Source organism: Zalophus californianus, chromosome 4 (assembly GCF_009762305.2).
Source record: "Zalophus californianus isolate mZalCal1 chromosome 4, mZalCal1.pri.v2, whole genome shotgun sequence".
Taxonomy (NCBI): domain Eukaryota; kingdom Metazoa; phylum Chordata; class Mammalia; order Carnivora; family Otariidae; genus Zalophus; species Zalophus californianus.
Genome location: NC_045598.1, coordinates 143485016 through 143506935, shown reverse-complemented (window position 1 = coordinate 143506935; position 21920 = coordinate 143485016). Strand labels below are relative to the sequence as shown.

General features: G+C 34.9%; 1 protein-coding gene across 3 annotated transcripts in view; it reads right to left on the bottom strand.

The window, feature by feature from the left end:
- The window catches only part of CNBD1 (cyclic nucleotide binding domain containing 1), a 433866-nt gene that overhangs the window by 397022 nt on the left and 14924 nt on the right, over positions 1-21920 (bottom strand). Inside the window, exons 2-3 of one of the 3 annotated variants that reach the window (XM_027571412.1) lie at positions 20527-20599; positions 5749-5857 (exon numbers count right to left, since the gene is read on the bottom strand). In XM_027571412.1, coding sequence (XP_027427213.1) covers positions 5749-5765 — 17 coding nt within the window. In that variant the 5' untranslated portion in view covers positions 5766-5857; positions 20527-20599. Of the gene's footprint in view, positions 1-5748; positions 5858-15628; positions 15681-20526; positions 20603-21920 lie in introns of those variants that run through there. The other 2 variants (XM_027571422.1, XM_027571402.1) reach the window with 2 other exon arrangements.

Genomic DNA, 21920 nt, shown 5'->3' with positions numbered 1-21920 from the left:
TGCTATGATGTATGTTCTACATCACAAAATGTAATTTGACAATATATTCCTATTTCTGAGTCTCTCTTGAAATAAAAATCTACAGTTCTCTGTGTTCAGTAGGTATGCATTATTGTTTAAAACTATGTGAAGTCTGCAAATAACTGCTTCTAAATATGGATAAGAGAAGTAGATTAAAAGAAATGATATAATTACAAAGTCAGGGACACAGGAAGATTAAGAATTACGGCAAGGTCAGAGAATAGACCATGGATCCAAATAACTATTTGACATTTGAATACTGTCCCCAAGATAACTTTCATAATTTCCTAGGCTATAAGTAAACACTGTCTATGGACAAAATTCACTATTTTATTGATGCTCACCTGCAAGGCAACTCTCCTACAAAGAAAGAACTTCAATTTCCTCAAGCAGATGAAGGGGAGATACATCCAAAACCTATAGATTTACACACAAGAGCTCTAGAACACTTTCAGGATGCTCTATATCCAAGGATCACAAAATTAAATGCTTACAAATAGCCAAGCAGGTATTAAAAGGGGACTGTGCTGAACTGGAAAGTATGCCCATAAAGCCACAAACCCCCTCTCTCTCTGTTGTCGATGTTTTCTTGTTTTTGCCATGTAGGAGTCCCAGCTAATGGCTTTGGCAGTGTTCCTTAACTGCATGACATGTAGTTACTTTTTGCATCCTCTACTAGATTGTGCCTATGATAAGAAATAAAAGAACCCTAGTCTTGGGGTCAAAATGACCTGGATTTACATATTAATTTTTCTACTTTATATAAACGTAAGCAGGTCATTTAAACTTCATATGCCTCAGTTCTTTATATACCAAATGATAGATATATGTCTAAATAATAACAACAATTCAGATTTTAATATACAATGATTTTATATCTATCTCAAGAACTTCTCTATGCTACAACAAACCATGTCTTTTTCTTCCTGGGCACAGAGCTAAAAACTACATTTCCCAACCTCTCTTGCACTTAGATGTAATTTCATGGCTGAGTTCTAGCCAATGGAACACAGAAGAAAGGGTGGGAGTAAAGTGCACCATTACAGACCAGGCCCATCAAAATCTGACCCCAACCTCACCAAAAAACCCTCTTACAAAAGATTCTCCATGTCTTTTTCCTTTCCACCTTGAAGCAAATAGGCAGGGTAGACTTGAAAACCACACACAAAGATGGGAGAACAAAAGTTTGAAAGAGGCCTGAGTTCCTAAATCAGAATAGCCTACCAATCAAAAATAACCCTATAAGCTCGATCTGAGAAACAAAGAAATTTCTATTATGTTAACCACTGAGATTTAGGGTTTGTCTATAACAGCTGGAATACCCTAACAACTTATATCTTCTGCATCTTATTCAGTTCTGCTTACAAGTCTGGGAACATAATACACTGTTAATAAAATACTTACTGATTAATTATATTTATGTGACTTCCCTAAGGCAATTTACATTTTTCATTTTAAATTAATTAAAACAAGTCATAAATGTTGAATCTATTCAACCTCTTATAGATTTTTTCCTCCTGAATTTGTCTATTAAATATTGTAGCATCTACACATTTATTTGATGAAAATTGAAAAAAAAATAAATGTTATTCTTGCACATTAGAAGAAGGTGCAGGTATTATTTTGATACAAATTAAGTTCACTTTATATATATAGAGAGAGAGAGAGAGAAAGAAATAATATGTTATTATACATTATATAAAATGGATTTACATTTTATTTTATTTATTATACATTACATTGTATATAATGGATTTTATTATTTTATTACAATATTAAGTTGAAGAAAAAATGCTCTGTAATAAGGCCAATGTATTTAACATACCCTAGCTACTAAATGAAAAGATCAAACAATCAATCAGCAATCTTCAGATAAGGCCACTATAAAGTGTCACTCTATTCAGTTTCCTCTATACTTATTTTTTAAATTTTTGGAAATGTTAGTCTCTAGTTATGAATTCATTTAATCATCTTCCTTATCTATGGATACAGCTCATTACCAGTGACTTCATGGCTTCAAAATTATTTGATTATTTTTTCAAAGGCGTTCCACTTCTATGCCACTATAATTGATTATTAGATATATTAATCATAAAGATTAATCCCTAAATTTTTATTTTCATAAAGTTCCTGGAAAAAAATTAAAAGATCTGTTTTGACAAAGCCAACTGCAAAGATAGGACTTGAAGACCGAATCTAAACCTTTTACAGGGATATTGATCTGTCATAAAATTTTACTTCCCCTATTTTCAGAACAAATACCTGATCAGCATATAACTGAAGTTGTGCTTTATATTTTATAAACTATTTCAACTTTTCCTTTATTTATCTCTAGAAAAAGGACTACTTACTTTTAAGATTGTTGTAGTAGTTAGAAGTAAAAAATGCAAAGCTCTGACCCATCATTTATAATATACTAGGCATGTAAAAATATAACTATTCCTATAATCCAGGTACAGAATATAAAGCATATAGTAAATTTTTCATTTTATTAAAAATGTAGAAATATAGGGACACCTCAGTGGCTCAGTCAGTTAAGCATCTGACTCTTGGTTACAGCCAAGGTTGTGATCTCAGGGTCCCGAGATCGAACCCCATGTTGGGCTCCATGCTCAGCATAGAGACTGCTTGACATTCTCTCTCCCTCTCCCTTTGCCCCTCCTGCTTGTGCTCTCTCTCTCTCTCTCTCTCTAAAATAAATAAATATATTTTTAAATGTAGAGATATAAACTCTATATTCAATGAAAAAAGGACAAGAATTCGAGTCAACATTAAATCCTTCTTTAACAATACATATGGAGTCCTCATGTTAAACATTAAGACTAGAATAGTCTAGCCATGAGAGAGACTTCTTTATCAAAAGACGTAGACAGTGAGTCTACGGGAAACTTTTCATTGTTGTAACAGAACTATTAAAAAGAAAATATCTGGCACTCTTTGTCCTGTAGTGTAGAACATCACACCTTAGAAAGAAAGATCTTGGGACACCTGGGTGACTCAGTCGGCTAAGCGTCTGCCTTCAGCTCAGGTCATGATCCTGGAGTCCTGGGATCTAGTCCTGCATGGGGCTCCTTGCTCAATGGAAACCCTGCTTCTCCCTCTGCCTGCCTCTCTTTCTCTCTCTCTCTCAGACAAATAAATAAATAAAATCTTAAAAAAAAAAAAAGAAAGAAAGATCTTCACAGTTTCTATATCATGGCAGTCTTGATTCTCTGAAGAACTCTGTTGTTGCACATCTCATGCATAAGAACTCTCTGTTGCATTGTTGATCTCACAAGTAGTAAGTAATTGAGGTCTCCAAGGACCACCACATTGCAAAAAAAAGGAAATGAAAGTGAGTGGGTACCTGAGATGTGAGCAAGATGTAAACAAGAGGGGTAGGGTTTTGAGAAGGGCACTGATAAAAACATTGCTAGGAAGAAAATGCAACTTGACCCAGGTAAAAAGGGGGAGCCCAGTCTGAGGACCTTGCTTTGGAGAAAGATTCTTGAAGGAGAATGAAGTAGCATCAGCTTCTTGATATACCTGGGTTCTAGGAAGAGACAGTTATAAATTCTCCCTGGGGGAAATTATCCACAATTTAGGTCACATGTTATTACAGGTTAAGAATAAGCAAATCTTTCACAGAAAGATTACCTGCAAAGACAAGATACCATGAGCAGAACATTAGATTTACACTCCTAAAGACCATAAATCCTGGCATGTTAGATATAGAATATAGAATGGTATAAAATATTTGTAGAAATAAAAAATAGAATAACAGTGATGATCAATAACAAAAGACTATCAGGAATGACCAGACAAATTTGAAAAAAGAACTTGGTGGAACTTTTCAAAATGAAAATTATAATTTTTAAAATTAAAAACATAATGAAAAGGTTAGGATCAAATTAGAGAGAGTTGAATAAGAAATTAAACTTGAAGATATATCTACATAAATTCCCAAATGCTTCAGAGAAATAATATTGGCAAAAAGAGGAGACAAAAAGGTCAAAGAAACAGAACAGCTAGCTCAGAAATAGACCCACATGTATACAATCAAATGATCAAATCAAAGCAACAAAGGCAGTTCAATACAGAAAGGATAATTTTTTCCAAAAATGGTATTATAACAACTGGACATCTGGGAAAAAAATGCATGGGGCACAGACTTTACACCCTTCACAAAATTATCTCAAAAAGGATCACAGACCTAAATGTAAAATGCATAAGTATAAAACTTGCAGAAAAAATATGGGAAAATAATCTAGGTGACCTTGGTGTGGCAATGACTTCTTAGATTAAACACCAAAAACATCATTCATGAAAGGAAAAATTAATAAGTTAAACTTTCTTAGCATTTAAAACTCTGCTTGCAAGACACTATTGTGAGAATGAAAAAACAATACACATACTGGGAGAAAATATTTGCAAAACATCTATTTGATAAAGGACTGGTATCCAAAATATAAAAATAACTTTTAAAACTCAACAATAGGAAAACAAACAACCCAATTAAAAATTCGGTAAAAAATATAAACAGACACCTCACAAAGAAGAAATACAGATGGAAAATTAGCATATAAAAAGATGTTCCACATCACATGTCATCAGGGACATGCAAATTAAAACAAGATATCAGGGACATGTAGGTGACCCGGTTAAGTGTTCGACTCTTGATTTCAGCTTGGGTCAAGATCTCAGGGTCCTGAGATCGAGCCTCACATAGAGCTCTGTGTTGAGCAGAGAGCCTATTTAAGATTCTTTCTCTCTGTCTTCATCTGTGCCTCCCCCCACTTGTGTGTGTCTCCCTCTCTAAAAAACAAAATAAAGCAAAACAAAACAAACAAACAAAAACAAGATATCACTACACACCTACTAGAATGGCTAAAATTCAGAACACTGACAACACAAATTGCTGTCAAGGATTGGAGCAATAGAAACTCTCATTCATTGCTAGTGGAAATGCAGTGGTATAGACATTTTGGAGGACAGTTTGGTGGTTTCTTACAAAACTAAACATACTTTTACCACACAATACAACAATTGCACTCTTTGGTATTTACCCAAGCAAGTTGAAAACTTAACATTCACACAAAAACCTGCACATGAATATTTATAGCAGCTTTATTCATAATTGCTAAAACTTGGAAGCAACGAAAATATTCTTCAATTGAACAGATAAACAGTAGTACATCCATACAATGAATATTATTCAGTGACAAAAGGAAATGAGCTATTATGTCATGAAAAAACATGAAGGAACCTTAAACGCATCATTGCTAAGAGAAAGAAATCAATTTGAAAAGGCTATAAACTGTATTTTTCCAAGTATATAACATTCTGGAAAGGGTAAAACTATAGAAATAGTAAAAAGATCGGTGGTTACCAGGGATTAGGGAAGGAGGGAAGAATAGGTGAAATACAAGGAAAGTTTAGAGCTGTAAATATTCTATATGATACTATAATGGAGAATATATGTCCTTATACATTTGTCAAAAACCCTAGCATGTACAACACAGTGAACCCTATTATAAACATGGAATTTAGTCAATAGTAATGTACCAATATTGACTAATTAATTGTAAAAATATACCACACTTACGCAAGATGTTAATAATATGGGAAACTAGGAGAGAGGTAAAGCGTATTTGGAAACTCTACTTTCTGCTCATATTTTCTGTAAACTTAAAACTGCTCAAAAAATAAAGTCTATTAAAAATATATGAATGAATTAAAAAGACTTACTTTGTTGTAGTACACATTGAGGAATTAAGATAAGAAGAGACTTGAGAATGGAACTTTAATTGTAAATGTGGTAGTCCTGGAGATAGGTAATAAGAGCTAGAGTTGAATACTGGATAAAAGATAAGTAGCAAGTATTAGAAATACAAAGGAATGGTAGAATCTAAGTATAACATATGGAAAAATAAAGAAAGAAGTGAATAAAACATGCCTGCAAGATTTTCATGCTTCAATTACTAAGTAAATGGCAGGCATTCAGCAAATATGTTTTGAATGCCAACTATGTTCCTTAAACTGAAATAGGCAATGAAAATGCAGTGGTGAACCAAACTCACATGATTGTTTCCCTCTGGGAATTTAGAGTCTAATTGTGATAATATTGATAAGGAATGGAGATGAGAAGCAAGTTTTCATAACCTCTGAAACAAATAATACATTATATGTTAAAAAAAAAAAAAGAAGATAGTAGGAAGGGAAAAATGAAGGGGGTGGGAATCGGATGTTTCCCTCTGGGAATTTAGAGTCTAATTGTGATAATATTGATAAGGAATGGAGATGAGAAGCAAGTTTTCATAACCTCTGAAACAAATAATACATTATATGTTAAAAAAAAAAAGAAGATAGTAGGAAGGGAAAAATGAAGGGGGTGGGAATCGGAGGGAGAGATGAACCATGGGAGACTATGGACTCTGAGAAACAAACTGAGGGTTCTAGAGGGGAGGGGGTGGGGGGATGTGTTAGCCTGCTGATGGGTATTAAAGAGGGCACATATTGAATGGAGCACTGGGTGTTATACGCAAACAATGAATCATAGAACACTACATGAAAAACTAATGATGTAATGTATGGTGATTAACATAACATAATAATAATAAAAAAATGCATGTGCACTTGATTCTCATTATTCATAGTATTTATATGCTATGAAGTCAGCACAAACACCGAATTAGCAAATACTGAACCCTGGCTCCTAGGGGAAATGCAGGGTTAGGTTCCTGCAATCCTCTGGTCACAAACAGAGTATCGCAGGCAGTTGGTTTCAAGGTACAAGACGGGGAGCCCTGATTCTGTGGGCAGATGTCAGAGGATAAACAGCAGCAGGAGGGAGCCTGGCCCGAATTCACTAACTAACTCTACACCTTAAAGAACTAGAGAAAAAGCAACAAATGATGTTAAGAGAAAGGACTCAAATTAATAAAATTATGAATGAAAGGGGAGAGATCACGACTAACACCAAGGAAATAGAAACAATTACTAGAAATTATTATCAACAACTATATGCCAATAAACTGAGCAAACTGGATGAAATGGATGCTTTCCTGGAAACCTATAAGCTGCCAAGACTGAAACAAGAAAAAATTAACAACCTGAATAGGCCAAGAACCAGTAACGAGATTAAAGCAATGACCAAAAACCTCCCAAAAAACAAGAGTCCAGGTGGATTCCCTGGGGAATTCTACCAAACATTCAAAGAAGAAATAATACCTATTCTACTGAAGCTGTTTCAAAAAATAGGAACAGAAGGAAAACTTCCAAACTCATTCTATGAGGCATTACTAAGCATTACCTTAATCCCCAAACCAGGCAAAGACCCCATCAAAAAGAATTTCAGACAGATATCCCTGATGAATATGGATTCCAAAATCCTCAACAAAATCCTAGCTAATAGGGTCCAACAATACATTAAAAGGATCATCCACCACGATCAAGTGGGATATATCCCCAGGATGCAAGGGTGGTTCAACATTCGCAAATCAATCAATGTGATAGAATTAATAAGAGGATGGAGAAGAACCATATGGTCCTCTCAATTGATGCAGAAAAAGCATTTGACAAAATACAACATCATTTCCTGATTAAAACTCTTCAGAGTATAGGGATAGAAGGAACATTCCTCAAGTTCATAAAATCCATCTATGAAAAACCCACAGCGAATATCCTCCTCAATGGGGAAAAGCTGAGAGCCTTTCCCTTAAGATCAGGAACACGTCAAGAATGCCCACTCTCACCACGATTGTTCAACATAGTACTAGAAGTCCTAGCAACAGTAATCAGACAACAAAAAGAAATAAATGTATTCAAATTGGCAAAGAAGTCAAACTCTCTCTTTTTGCAGATGACATGATACTTTATGTGGAAAACCCAAAAGACTCCACACCCAAATTACTAGAACTCATACAGCAATTCAGTAATGTGGCAGGATACAAAATCAATGCACAGAAATCAGTTGCTTTCTTATACACTAACAACACAACTGTAGAAAGAGAAATTAGAGAAATGATTCCATTTACAATAGCACCAAAAACCATAAGATACCTCAGAATAAACCTAACCAAAGGGGTAAAGGATCTATACTCTAGGAACTACAGAACACTCATGAAAGAAATCGAAGAAGACACAAAAGGATGGAAAAACATTCCATGCTCATGGATCAGAAGAATAAACATTGTTAAAATGTCTATGCTACCCAGAGCAATCTATACCTTCAATGCCATCCCGATCAAAATTCCAATGACATTTTTCAAAGTGCTGGAACAAACAATCCTAAAATCTGTATGGAATCAGAAAAGACCCCGAATCGCCAAGGAAATATTGAAAAAGAAAAACAAAGCTGGGGCATCACGTTGCCTGATTTCAAACTATATTACAAAGCCGTGATCACCAAGACGGCATGGTACTCACACAAAAACAGACATATAGACCAATGGAACAGAATAGAGAACCCAGATATGGACCCTTAACTCTATGGTCAAATAATCTTTGACAAAGCAGGAAAAAACATGCAATGGAAAAAAGACAGTCTCTTCAATAAATGGTGCTGGGAAAATCGGACAGCCACATGCAGAAGAATGAAACTCAACCATTCTCTAACACCGTACAAAAAGATAAACTCAAAATGGATGAAAGACCTCAATGTGAGACAGGAATCCATCAAAATCCTAGAGGAGAACATAGGCAGTAACCTCTTTCACATCGACCACAGCAACTTCTTTCAAGATACATCTGCAAAGACTAGTGAAACAAAAGCAAAAATGAACTTTTGGGACTTCATCAAGATAAAAAGCTTCTGCACAACAGCAAAGGAAACAGTCAACAAAACAAAGAGGCAACCCATAGAATGGGAGAAGATATTTGCAAATGACACTGGTATCCAAGATCTATAAAGAACTTCTCAAGCTCAACACCCAAAAAACAAATAATCAAGTCAAAAAGTGGGCAGAAGATATGAAAAGACACTTCTCTGAAGAAGACATACAAATGGCTAACAGACACATGAAAAAATGTACACCATCATTAGCCATCAGGGAAATTCAAATCAAAACCACATTGACATACTACCTTATACTAGTTAGAATGGCAAAAATGGACAGAGAAAGAAACAATAAATGTTGGAGAGGTTATGGAGAAAGGGGAACCCTCTTACACTGTTGGTGGGAATGCAAGTTGGTACAGCCATTTTGGAAAACAGTGTAGATAGAGGTGCCTCAAAAATTTAAAAATAGAGCTACCCTATGACCCAGAAATTGCACTCCTGGGTATTTACCCCAAAGACACAGATGTAGTGAAAAGAAGGGCCATATGCACCCCAACGTTCATAGCAGCAATGTCTGCAATAGCCAAACTATGGAAAAAGCCGAGATGGCCTTCAACAGATGAATGGATAAAGATGTGGTCCATGTATACAATGGAATATTACTCAGCCATCAGAAAGGATGAATATCCAACTTTTACATCAACATGGATTGGACTGGAGGAGATGATGTTAAGTGAAATAAGTCAAGCAGAGAAAGTCAATTATCATATGGTTTCACTTATTTGTGGAACATAAGGAATAGCATGGAGGACATTGGGAGAAGGAAGGGAAAAAGAAGGGGGTGGAAATCAGAGGGAGAGATGAACCATGAGAGACTATGGACTCTGAGAAACAAGCAGGGTTTTAGAGGGGAGGGAGGAGGGGGGAATTGGTTAACCCAGTGATGGGTATTAAGGAGGGCATGTACTGCATGGAGCACTGGGTGTTGTACGAAAACAATGGATCGTGGATCCCCACATCAAAAACTAATGATGTATTGTATGGTGACTAACATAACATAATAAAATTTTAAAAAAAAGAAGAAAAAGAAATGAGGAAACCAATAAATAAATAACCTATGACATATTAAAAAAAAGGTTCATATCAAAGGAGTCTCAGAGAAAGAGAGAGAGAAAGGGAAGTAAAAGGTTTATTTGAGGAAATAGTAGCTGAAAACTTCCCTCATCTGGGGAAGGAAACAGACATTCAAATATAGGAGGCAGAGAATGCCCACTAAAGTCAACAAAGCAGGCCAACACCAAGACATATTGTAGTTAAATTTGCAAAATATAGTGGTAAAGAAAAAATCCAAAAAGCAAAACAACAAAAGAAGTCCCTAACTTACAAGTGAAGACCCATAAGGCTAGCTGCAGATCTCGCCACAGAAATTTAGCAACCCAGAAGAGAATGGCATAATATATTCAACATGCTGAAGGGAAAAATCTGCAGCCAAGAATACTCTACCCAGCAAGTCTAGCATTCACAATAGGAGAGAAAAAGAGTTTCCCAGACAGGAAAAAAACTAAAGGAGTTCATGACCACTAAACCAGCCATGCCAGAAATGTTAAAGGAGATTCTTTGAGTGGGAAGCAAAGACCAAAAGTGACAAAGACTAGAAAGGACCAGAGAACATCACCACAAACAGCAACTCTCTACAGGTAACACAATGACATTAAATTCATATCTTTCAGTATTCACTTTGAATGTAAATGGACTAAATGCTCCAATCATAAGACATAGGGTATCAGAATAGATTAAAAAAACAAGATCCATCTATATGCTGCCTACAAAATATTCCTTTTTAGACCTAAAGACACCTGCAGATTGGAAATGAGGGGATGGAGAACTATCTACCCTATTAATGGATGTCAAAAGAAAGCCAGAGTAGCCATATTTATATCAATCAAACTAGATTTTAAAACAAAGACTATAACATGAAATGAATAAGGGCATTTTATCATAATAAAAGGATCTACTCATTAAGAAGATTTAAAAAATTATAAATATTTATGCCCCTAACTTGGGAGCACCCAAAAATATAAATCAATTAACAATAAACATAAAGAAATTCATGGAGAATAATACAGTAATAGCAGGGGACATTAACACCCCACTCACAGCAATGGACCGATTATCTAAGCAGAAAATCAACAAGGAAACAGTGGCTTTGAATGACACACTGAACCAGATGGACTTAGCAGATATATTCAGAAATTTCATCCTAAAGCTGCAAAATATACATTCTTTTCAAGTGAGTGCACACAGGACATTCTCCAGAATACATCACATTTTAGATCAAAAATCAGGCCACAACAAGTACAAAAAGAATAAGATCATACAATGCAACTTTTCTGACCTCAATGCTATGAAATTTGAAGTCAATCGCAAGAAAAAATTTGGAAAGACCACATATACATGGAGGTTAAACCACAGGCTACTAAAATTAAATAGGTCAACCAGGAAATTAAAGAAGAAATGTAAAAATACATAGAAACGAAGATGAAAACATGAAGGTCCAAAACCTCTGGGATGCAGCAAAAGTACCCAAATAAATAAAATCACAAATGAGAGAGGAGAATTAACAACACCACAGATATACAAATAATTATAAAAGAATATTATGAAAATTATATGCCAACACATTGGGCAATCCGAAAGAAATAGATAAATTCCTAGAAACATATAAACTACCAAAACTGAAAGAGAAAGAAATAGAAAATGTGAACAGACCCATAACCAGCAAGGAAATTGAATCAATAATCAAAAATCTCCCAACAAACAAAAGTCCAGGGCCATATGACTTCTCAGGGGAATTCTACCAAACATTTAAAAAGAGTTAGTACCAATTCTTCTCAAACTGTTCCAAAAAGTAGTAATGGAAGGAAAACTTCCAAACTCATTCTACAAGGCCAACATTACCTCAAATCTGAAACCAGACAAAGACCCCAGAAAAAGGACCAATATCCCTGATGAACATGGATGCATAAATTCTCAGCAAGATACTAGCACATCAAATCCAACAGTGCATTAAAAGAATTCTTCACCATGATCAAGTGGGATTTATTCCTGAGCTGCAAGGGTGGTTCACTATTCCCAAATTAATCAACATGATACACCACATTAATAAAAGAAAGGATAGGAACCATACAATCTTCTCAATAGCTGCAGAGAAAGTATTTGACAAAATACAGCATTCATTCTTGATACAAAACCCTCAAGAAAGTAGGGATAGACGGAACATACCTCAACATCATAAAGGCCATATACAAAAGACCCACAGCTAATATCATCCTCAATGTGAAGAACAGAACTTTTCCTCTATGGTCAGGAACAAGACAAGGATCTTCACTCTCACCATTGTTATTTAACATAGTACTGGAAGTCCTAGCCTCAGCAATCCAACAACAAAAAGAAATAAAAGGTATCCAAATCAGCAAAGAAGAAGTCAAACTTTCACTCTTCCCAGACAACAAGATACTCCATTAAAAAGTCCAAAATATTCCACCAAAAAATTTCTAGAACTGATACACAAATTCAGCAAAGTCATAGGATACAAAATCAACCTACAGAAATCTGTTGCATTTCTGCCCACCAATAATGGGGCAGCAGAAAGAGAAATCAAGAAATCAATCCCACTTTCCACTGCATCAAAAACCATAAGATACCTAAGAATAAACCTAACCAAAGAGGTAAAAAACCTGTACTCTGAAAATTACAGAATACTTGGAAAGAAATTGAAGATGACACAAAGAAGTGGAAATATATTCCATTCTCATGGACTGGAAGAAAAAATATTGTTATAATGTCTATACCACCTAAAGCAATCTACATACTTAATGCAATCCCTATCAAAATACCATCAGTATTTTTCACAGAGCTAGAACAAACAATTCTAAACTTTGTATGGAACCAGAAAAGACCCTGAATAGCCAAAACAATCTTGAAAAAGAAAAGCAAACTTGGAGGCATCACAGTTCAGGACTTCATGGTTATATTACAAAGTTGTAGTGATCAAGACAGTATGGTACTGGTACAAAAACAGATACAGATCAATGGCACATAAGAGAAAACCCAGAAATGGACCCACAACTCTAGAGTCAACTAATTTTCAAGGAAGCAGGAAAGAATATCTAATGGGAAAAAGACGGTCTCTTCAACAAATGGTGTTGGGAAAACTGGACAGCAACATGCAAAAGAATGAAACTGGACCACTTTCTTATGCCATACACAAAAATAAATTCAAAATGGATGAAAGACCTACACGTGAGACAGGAAACCATCAAAATCCTAGAGGAGAATACAGGTAGTAATCTCTTTGACATGGGCCTGAGCAACTTCTTACTAGGTATCTCCTGAGACAAGGAAAGCAAAAGCAAAAATAGACTACTGGGACTTCAGCAAAATAAAAAGCTTTTGCACAGTGAAGGAAACAATCACCAAAACTAAAAGGCAACCTTCAGAATAGGAGAAGATATCTTCAAATAACATATCTGATAAAGGGTTAGTATGTATACACAGTCTATAAAGAACAGGGATGCCTGGGTCGCTCAGTTGGTTAAGTGTCTGCCTTCAGCTCAGGTAATGATCCCAGGGTCCTGGGTTTGAGTCCCACATCAGGCTCCTTGCTCAGTGGGGAGCCTGCTTCTCCCTCTGCCTGCCACTCCCCCTGCTTGTGCACCTGCTCCCTCCCTCTCTCTCTGACAAATAAATAAATAAAATTTCTAAAAAAAAATCTATAAAGAACTTATCAAGTTCAACATCCAAGAAACAAATAATCCAGTTAAGAACTGGGAAGAAGACATGAACAGACATTTTTTCAAAGAAGACATCCAGATGACTAACACACACATGAAAAGATGTTCAACATTACTATCAGGGAAATGCAAATCAAAACTACAATGAGATATCAGCTTATACCTGTTAGAATGGCTAAAATGAACACATGAAACAACCGGTGTTGGCAAGGATATAGAGAAATTTGAACCTTCTTACACTGTTAGTAAGAATGCAGCCACTTTGGAAAACAGTATGGAGGTTCCTCAAAAAGCTAAAAATAGAACTACCCTATGATCCAGCAATTGCACTTCTAGGTATTTACCCAAAGATATAAAAATACTGATTCGAAGGGATACACCTGATGTTTATGGCAGCATTATCAACAATAGCCAAATTATGGAAAGAGCCCAAATATCTATAGACTTAAGACTGGATAAAGAAGATATGGTATGTATGTATGTGTGTGTGTGTATATATATATATACACACACACACACATACACACACACACATATATATGTAAAGAATGAGTGTGTATACACACACACACACACACACACACACACAGAGAATGAAATCATCAAAAATAATGAAATCTTGCCATTTGCAACAACATTGATGAAGCTAGAGAATATTATGCTCAGTGAAATAAGTCAGAGAAAGACAAATACCAAATGATTTCACTCATATGTGGAATTTTTTAAAAAGATTTATTTATTTATTATTTTACAGATGGCGGGGAGAGGCAGAGGGAGAGGAAGAGAGAGAATCTCTAGCAGACTCTGCTGAGCACAGAGCCAGACACAGGGCTTGATCTCAAGACCCTGAGATCATGACCTGAGCTGAAATCAAGAGTCAGACACTTAACCGACTAAGCCACCCAGGTGCCCCCATATGTGGAATTTAAGAAATAAAACAGATAACATAGGGAGGAAAAAAAGAGAGAGGCAAACCAGGAAATGGACTCTTAACTACAGAAAACAAACTGATGGTTACTAGAAGGTAGGTGGCAGGGGGATGAGTTGAAAAGGTGATGGGTATTAAGGAGAGCATTTGTTATGATGAGCCCTTGGTGTTGTACGTAAGTGATATAAATTCTACACCTGAAACTAATATTACACTGGAATTTAAATAAAAACTGGAATTTAAATAAAAACTTGAAAACAAAACAAAACACACAAGTTGACCCATGCAGCTCAAACCCGTGTTGTTCAAGGGTCAACTGTATTCATCTTTACTAGTTTACTATAAAAGCATATGTGATAAAGGATACAGATGAGCATCCAGATGGAACAAATGCATTGGGCAAGGTATGCGGTAAGGGGTACAAGAGCTTCCATGCCCTCTCCAGGCTGACCACTCAATCAGCACCTCTGTGTGTTAAGCAACCCAGAAGGTCCCCAAACCCCATGCTTCTGGGTTTTTATAGAAGCTTCACTATATAGTCATGACTGATTTAATCATTGGCAATTAGCAATTGATTCAACCTCCAGCCTCTCGCAGGATGTCAGGGGGTGGAACTGAAAGTTAGAACCCTGTAATACTTAGTTGGTTCTCCCTCCTAGGCAACCAACCCCTAGGTGGGGTCCAAATGTCACCTCATTAACATAACAACAGACACATTTATCACTCTATCGTTTAGGAAATTCCAACAGTTTTAGGAACTCCCTGCCAGAAAGGACAAAGACCAAATATATATTTCTTATAAAACACTGTATCACAGAGTGCTACTGGCATTTTGGATAGAACAATGTGCACGATTTTACTACACACTGCACTGTTTACAATGCCTAGCCCCTACCCACTTATTATCAGTGTCATCTCCTAGTCATTGTGACACCTACAAATGTGTTCACATTTCCAAATGTCCCCTGGGAAAGGTGCTGCCTCAGGTAGAGAGTCTTTTTCTAGACAACTGGATATAAGTACATGCACATTACGTAAAATAACATTAATAAGCACACCCTGAATTACAAACCTCCAACTGTTCACAACCTATAAAGTAAATTCAAGATTCCATCTGTCTCTGCCCACCTTTTCTGCCACCACTGGATTGACAGTACCAATTGATGGTCTTCAGTAGAAACTGTTCAAAAAAAAAATTGACTTCATTCCAGACAAATGTTTGTAGAATCACAGTTTGATTAATTTCTTTTATTTGTACATAAGCCATATTTTCAAAGTTCTTCTTGTCTCCTTTCTCTTCCATACTTTATTTCCTTAAAAATAAAAATCACCTATCTCTTCATGTCCCAATTTTTATGTCAAAAAATGTTTGTTTACGCCTGATGCCAATAGAATTAGCAAAACACTAAGAAAAAGAAAGATAATAATATATTTTGAAATAAAAATAATTATAATGAAGAACCAACCATTATCAATAGACTCTAAGAGCCTTAAACTTGTCGAGGAGCCTCCTTAAAATAATTTCTATTGTCTCTATCAACCTCTAATACTCTAGTAAATTAATGTACTTTACCCTAACCTGAAGCAATGAGAAAGAAACAATTACTGAATGTCATTTTTTATATTTTAATTAATTACTATATTTTAATGGTATCATTTCCATATTTTCTAATATAAAAGTATACAAATAAAAGGTACAGTTGGGGAAAATTAGGCAAAATTAATCATCTGTAAGTTGAGGAGTTTCCACTAGACGATTTCTTAGTTAACACTGTTCTACAATCCTCTGACTCTATAATATTGTGTGTATGGGGAAATGATGCTAGATAATCAACTTAAAAATGGACTTTGGACTAAAACCTATTTATGAGTTATAATCTCTGTAAGTACAAAAAATATATAGTCAGCATAACTACATCTGTATTTGAGGATAAGTGGCTATATGTTAGTAATATTAATCACGAATAAGTACTGAACTCTATAATCCCAGTCACAAAGCTAATTGTTTGACAAGCACCACTCATACAAATGCATAAATGCACATGCATTATCACTGTGTTTGTCTTTTATATTTCCAAATTCAGACATGTTTAAAGGCTTTTGCATGAAATTACAAGAATAATTGGCCACATAAGAAAATATATTTGCAAATACATAGCCTCAAGTTTGTTTATTTGAAACTTAGGAGAACATACATTTCCTTTCAAACCATATTACTCTGTTTATTACTAAGTAAACTGAACTTTAAACATAAGAGCTGACTGATGATAAAGTACTGTGACAAAAGGAAAAAAATCTCCAAAGCATGGAATGTCAAACAACAGAAGTTGCTTTAAAAAAAAAAAAAAAAAAGTTTAAAAATGATTAGCTCTCTAGACAATAGTACCAAAATAAATAAAGGGTGTCCAGTCAGTTAAGCATCTACCATCGGCTCAGATCATGATCCCAGGTCCTGGGATCCAGCTCCACATCTGACTCCCTGCTGAGCAGGGAGTCTGCTTCTCTCTCTCCCTCTCCACCGCCCCCCCATGCTCATTCTCTCTCTCAAATAAATAAATAAAAATCTTATAAATAAATAAATAAACATCACACTATAAATATGCAGCTATCCTCCTAATCAACAGGTAGAAAACCTATATATATTTTTAAAGCATCAAGAAGATATTTAGTTCTACTGAACATGAGAATGTAACTTAATTCAAAACATTGAACCCTATGCCAAATGTCAAGGGGTAGGAAGCAATAAGATAAACAAATCTTCTGCCCTCATGGAACATATAGTCTACTAGAGATGCAAAGTCCTACATCCGAGAATTTAGAAATCAAAACTGACATCATTCCTCTTTGTTACACAAATTTTTTTCTTTTACTTGTGATAAAAAATTCCAGAATAACATATTAATATACTGCCTTTATTCTCAGAGGAGAAGAAACATCAGACAGACAGCAAGTGACTGACTACATGCATTTGGGCAGCAGCCAGCACACAGTGGGGCTTGCTGTTTGTACAAAGTTTATATATATACAGACACACAGGCACAAGGGTATAAAATCTCTCATATGCCCAGGTAAGGGATAGGAGTAGTTTCAAAAGCTGGGATTGAGGACAGGGTAGAGGCACATAGGAAGTGGTGGAGAGTAGTAGCCTCCCCTTCATCCTCCCACATTGGACCAAAGGAAGGACAACTATAAGGAAGATTATATATTTAAAAAATATATATATAATATATAAATATTATATACTACACATATATAATATATACATATAAATATTATATATTATACACATATAATATATAATCTAGCCCTTGGTAGGGTTTATATACACATATATGTATAATATATAATCAAACCCTTGGTAGTTTTCATGTTCAAAAATTTCAATCCTTGAGTCATTTAATTCTGTCTTCCTTTTTTTTAATTATAGGAGAAAAATATTTCATTGGTCATTTTTAAAATATAATAGATAAAGAATAAATATGAAGGAACACATTTTCCTGAAATCTCTTCCCAATTTGTGGAAATCAATTGAAAGCTTTGTAATTCTGGAAGAATTCAATGTATATATTTCTGATAAACTGCATAAAGAAATCTTGGTAGGAAAAAGGACTGTATTGCCAAGCCATCATTAATTTGTTGTAATTTATTATCTTCTTCTAAAAAGATACTCATTTTCAAATCTGTTTTTATTTGTAATCTTATATTCTGTTTCTAAAACATAAGCCTAAAACCTAAACCTAAACCTAAACCCAATATATATATATATGTATATATATATATATATATATATATATATATATATATAATATACACATGTAGGTACCCAAAAACATGCCCTCTCCCAGACCCCTGGTGTGTACAAGTGCATCAAAAGAAAACATCCAAGAAATTCACGGGATTTGGTGTCTAAGAAAAGGCACAGTAAATGTAAGACTTAATAGAAGGAAGTCAAGCAGGACACCAGACTGGGCTTGGAGCAGCTGATTATCTAATGAGAGACCACTACTTAGGAAAGACTATCAAACCAGGAAGACAAAGGCTGATAAGATTTATGCAGAATGGATACTTTGGCAGTTCCACATCTAGGTGATTCAATATCTCTTACTATGATCACCCAAGGCGGGTGGAGGGAGAGGTCTAGAAACATGTTTGGTTTTTTGTTTTTAGTTGTTTACATCTGGGCGAAGAAGCCAAAGGAAAATTACAGCACAAAAAGCATTCGGCTACAAAAGCCTGAACTAGCTTCTTATGTGTTAGAAAAGGGTCCAGCGTATAAGATAAATTCAACGCTTAAAAACTTGGATGAGCCTTTTTGAATAGCAATAATCATTGTAAAATAACATTTATATAGCTCTCACTATGTGCCAGACCCTGTTTACTCAACATATGTTAGCTCATTTAGTCATCCCAATAACTCTGTAAAATAGGTACTATTATTATCTCCATTTTAAAAATAAGAAAACTGAAGTAAAGAGAAATTAAGTAACAAATCCAAGGTCACACATTCAGTGAGTGTCTGAGCCAGATTCAAACCAAGTGGCATGACTTGATTCTTCATCCTGTGTGGAAAGGCACTGAGAGTGAGGAGGAGGCATAAGTGGCATAGGAAAAAAAAATCATTCTTAGGAGAAATCCAAGAAATATAAAAGAAGCATGTCCTCCTCCCTTTCTCTGAAAAAAAAAGAAGAGATGGCAAGATCAATGAAGATATAGAAATAATTTGAAATCAGAAACACAAGAAAATCAAAAACACAAAACAAGTGTTGGTAAGGAAGTAGAGAAAAAGGAACCCTTCTACACTATTGATGGGAATTGTTAACTGGTACAGCCACTGTGGAAAACAGTATGGAGGTTACTCAAAAAGTTAAAAATAGAGTGATTTTAATCATAGAACCTATGATCCAGGATTACATTGCTGGACATTTACCCAAAAAATACAAAAACACTAATTCAAAGGGATACATGCACCCCTATGTTTATTGTTTACAATAGCTAAACTATGGAAGCAGTCTAAATGTCTGTCATAGATATATGGATGAAGAAGATATGGTGTACACACACACACACACACACACACACACAGTGGAATATTATTCAGCCATAAAAGAGAATGAAATCTTGCCATTTGCAATAACACGGATGTAGCTAGAGAGTATAATGCTAAGTGAAATAAGTCAGTCAGAGAAAGACAAATACCATATGATCTCACTCATATGTGGAATTTAAGAAACAAAACAAATGAGCAAAAGGGAAAAAGAAACAATCCAAGAAACAGAGTCTTAACTATAGAGAATAAACTGATGGTTACCAGAGGAGAAGTGGGTGGGGGCGGGGAGGGCATAGGTGATGGGAATTAAGAAGGGCACTTATCATAAAGAATAGAATAGAATAGAAAGAAGAGAATAAAATAGAATAGAATAGAATAGAATAGATAGGGGCATTTTCTCAGCAGTCCCATTAAAGATGAGGCAAGGTCCTCTCTTAATAAAGGAAAGTGGAAGAGTGGATGGACACTGATACTTAAGAAACTAACTAGTTTTATAATTTCAAAAATCCAAACTGGGAAACCGAGTTGGCAAAGCAATATTTTTTTTTCAAATTATATCTTCAAGTATCATATACCTTAGGAATCCTGAGCTTTGAGCCCTAATATTTCCTAATTCTTTGGCTCCGGTATCTTTCAACTAGGTATCTCCTACGCACTGCTGAAGTACTTATTTCACTCAGGATTTGTGTTTCCAACCATTTAAAGCTTTCTTCCCTTATGACTGTTTTTTAAGTACTAGAAAGGGCTCAGCTAGGGATGAATTATGTTTGCTTCACACTCAACTGTTTCCTTAAATTATAACATATATTCTGCCCCTTTAATCTGGAGAAATAACCTCCAGGTTTTCAAATGTTTTTTATCTATGTGATAAATCAAGTATCTATGGGCTCAACAATAGTATACTACTATACTTTAACCATAAAACAAACATGTTCATATTCATTTGAATGAAAGAAAAAGAAACACATGAGTAACTTACCTGGATTGTAGTCCTCTTATATGGCACAATGCATTCAACTGGCCATAATCAATGTACTTAGACATTTTCAATGCTGAAAAAAAAAATCAATTAAATTTGAGTAATTTTCTGTAATCTTATTAACCAAAATTATAAATAAAGTTTAATTCCAAACATTCATCATAGTAAAAGAATTCAGTGACCATGGTAGTGAATTATTATCAGTCTTTGATACACAAGCAGAACTGAATAAGGTGATTAAATAATACAAAGAAAGAATGTAATGTTTTTCACTGATGTCAAATCTGGTCTGACATTGTTTGTTTGTTTTTTGGAGTTTATATATGTCATATAATGTCACTCCTCTGGAAGAAAGCCTTTCAGAATCCCATCCTATACCTTTAGAATGTAGACTGACAATGCCATGACAATTCAAAGAAGAGGTTCTTGAGGTCCCCGTCTCTGTCTCTGTCTCTCTCTCTGGAATACTACTAATTTTTATTCGATCCATGCAGGCCCCCATCTTACACTAGCCCTCTTCAGAGCACCTTCCAATATCTGGATTCAGTTTGCAATCCCATTTGAAGTTAATGTGTAAGCAAATCACACAATATCCCTTAAGAGCAGAAAGATAGTAATCATAGCCAAGAAGCAAACTAATTGCAATTCTCCTTCAGTGCCAGAAAGAACTGACATCCTTCAAAGGAGATGAAAAGGAAGATAGAGTATTGAGTACGATAAGCATCATTACAATGATGGGCACTCACATCACAGGTCCTCCCCTTTCTCCAGGAGAATGCATGCTGTTAGAAATGTTGTAAAACAGAAAGCAGTAATACCACCATCCACATTATTCCTTCCCTTAGTGAAAAGGTATTGAGAAAATCAGCAGCTTAATGCACTTCTAAACTTTTTAAAATGTATTTTTGACCACATCCCAGTAGAATTTGACACGTCCAAACTTATCAATTTTAATTTCAAATTATTGAATTACATTAACATTTTTAAGCCTTTTGTGATCTAAAATTAATCATCAATAACATATACTACTTTTTAAAAAATGAAATTAGGATAAAAGAAATTTAAACAGAAAACTGGTTGCTATCCACATAAATCATTGCCATTTAATAAACTTGAAAATACTAATAACATGATTTAGGTTATTTTCTTACATATATTACTCAGTTAAGTCTTAAGAATCAGAAAATTACCTAATTGCATTTTAGCAACATATAGAATAATTATTTTAAATGAACCAAGTTATAGCTACATGTTATCAAAAATACTTTTAAGTATACTCATATTTTTAATATAGGATATTATATAAAATCTTAATTATAGTAGATTTTTAGATTGATGGATTAAGAAGAGATTTCTACAAAGTATTAGTTTAGTGCAATTTCCCAACCCAGTTC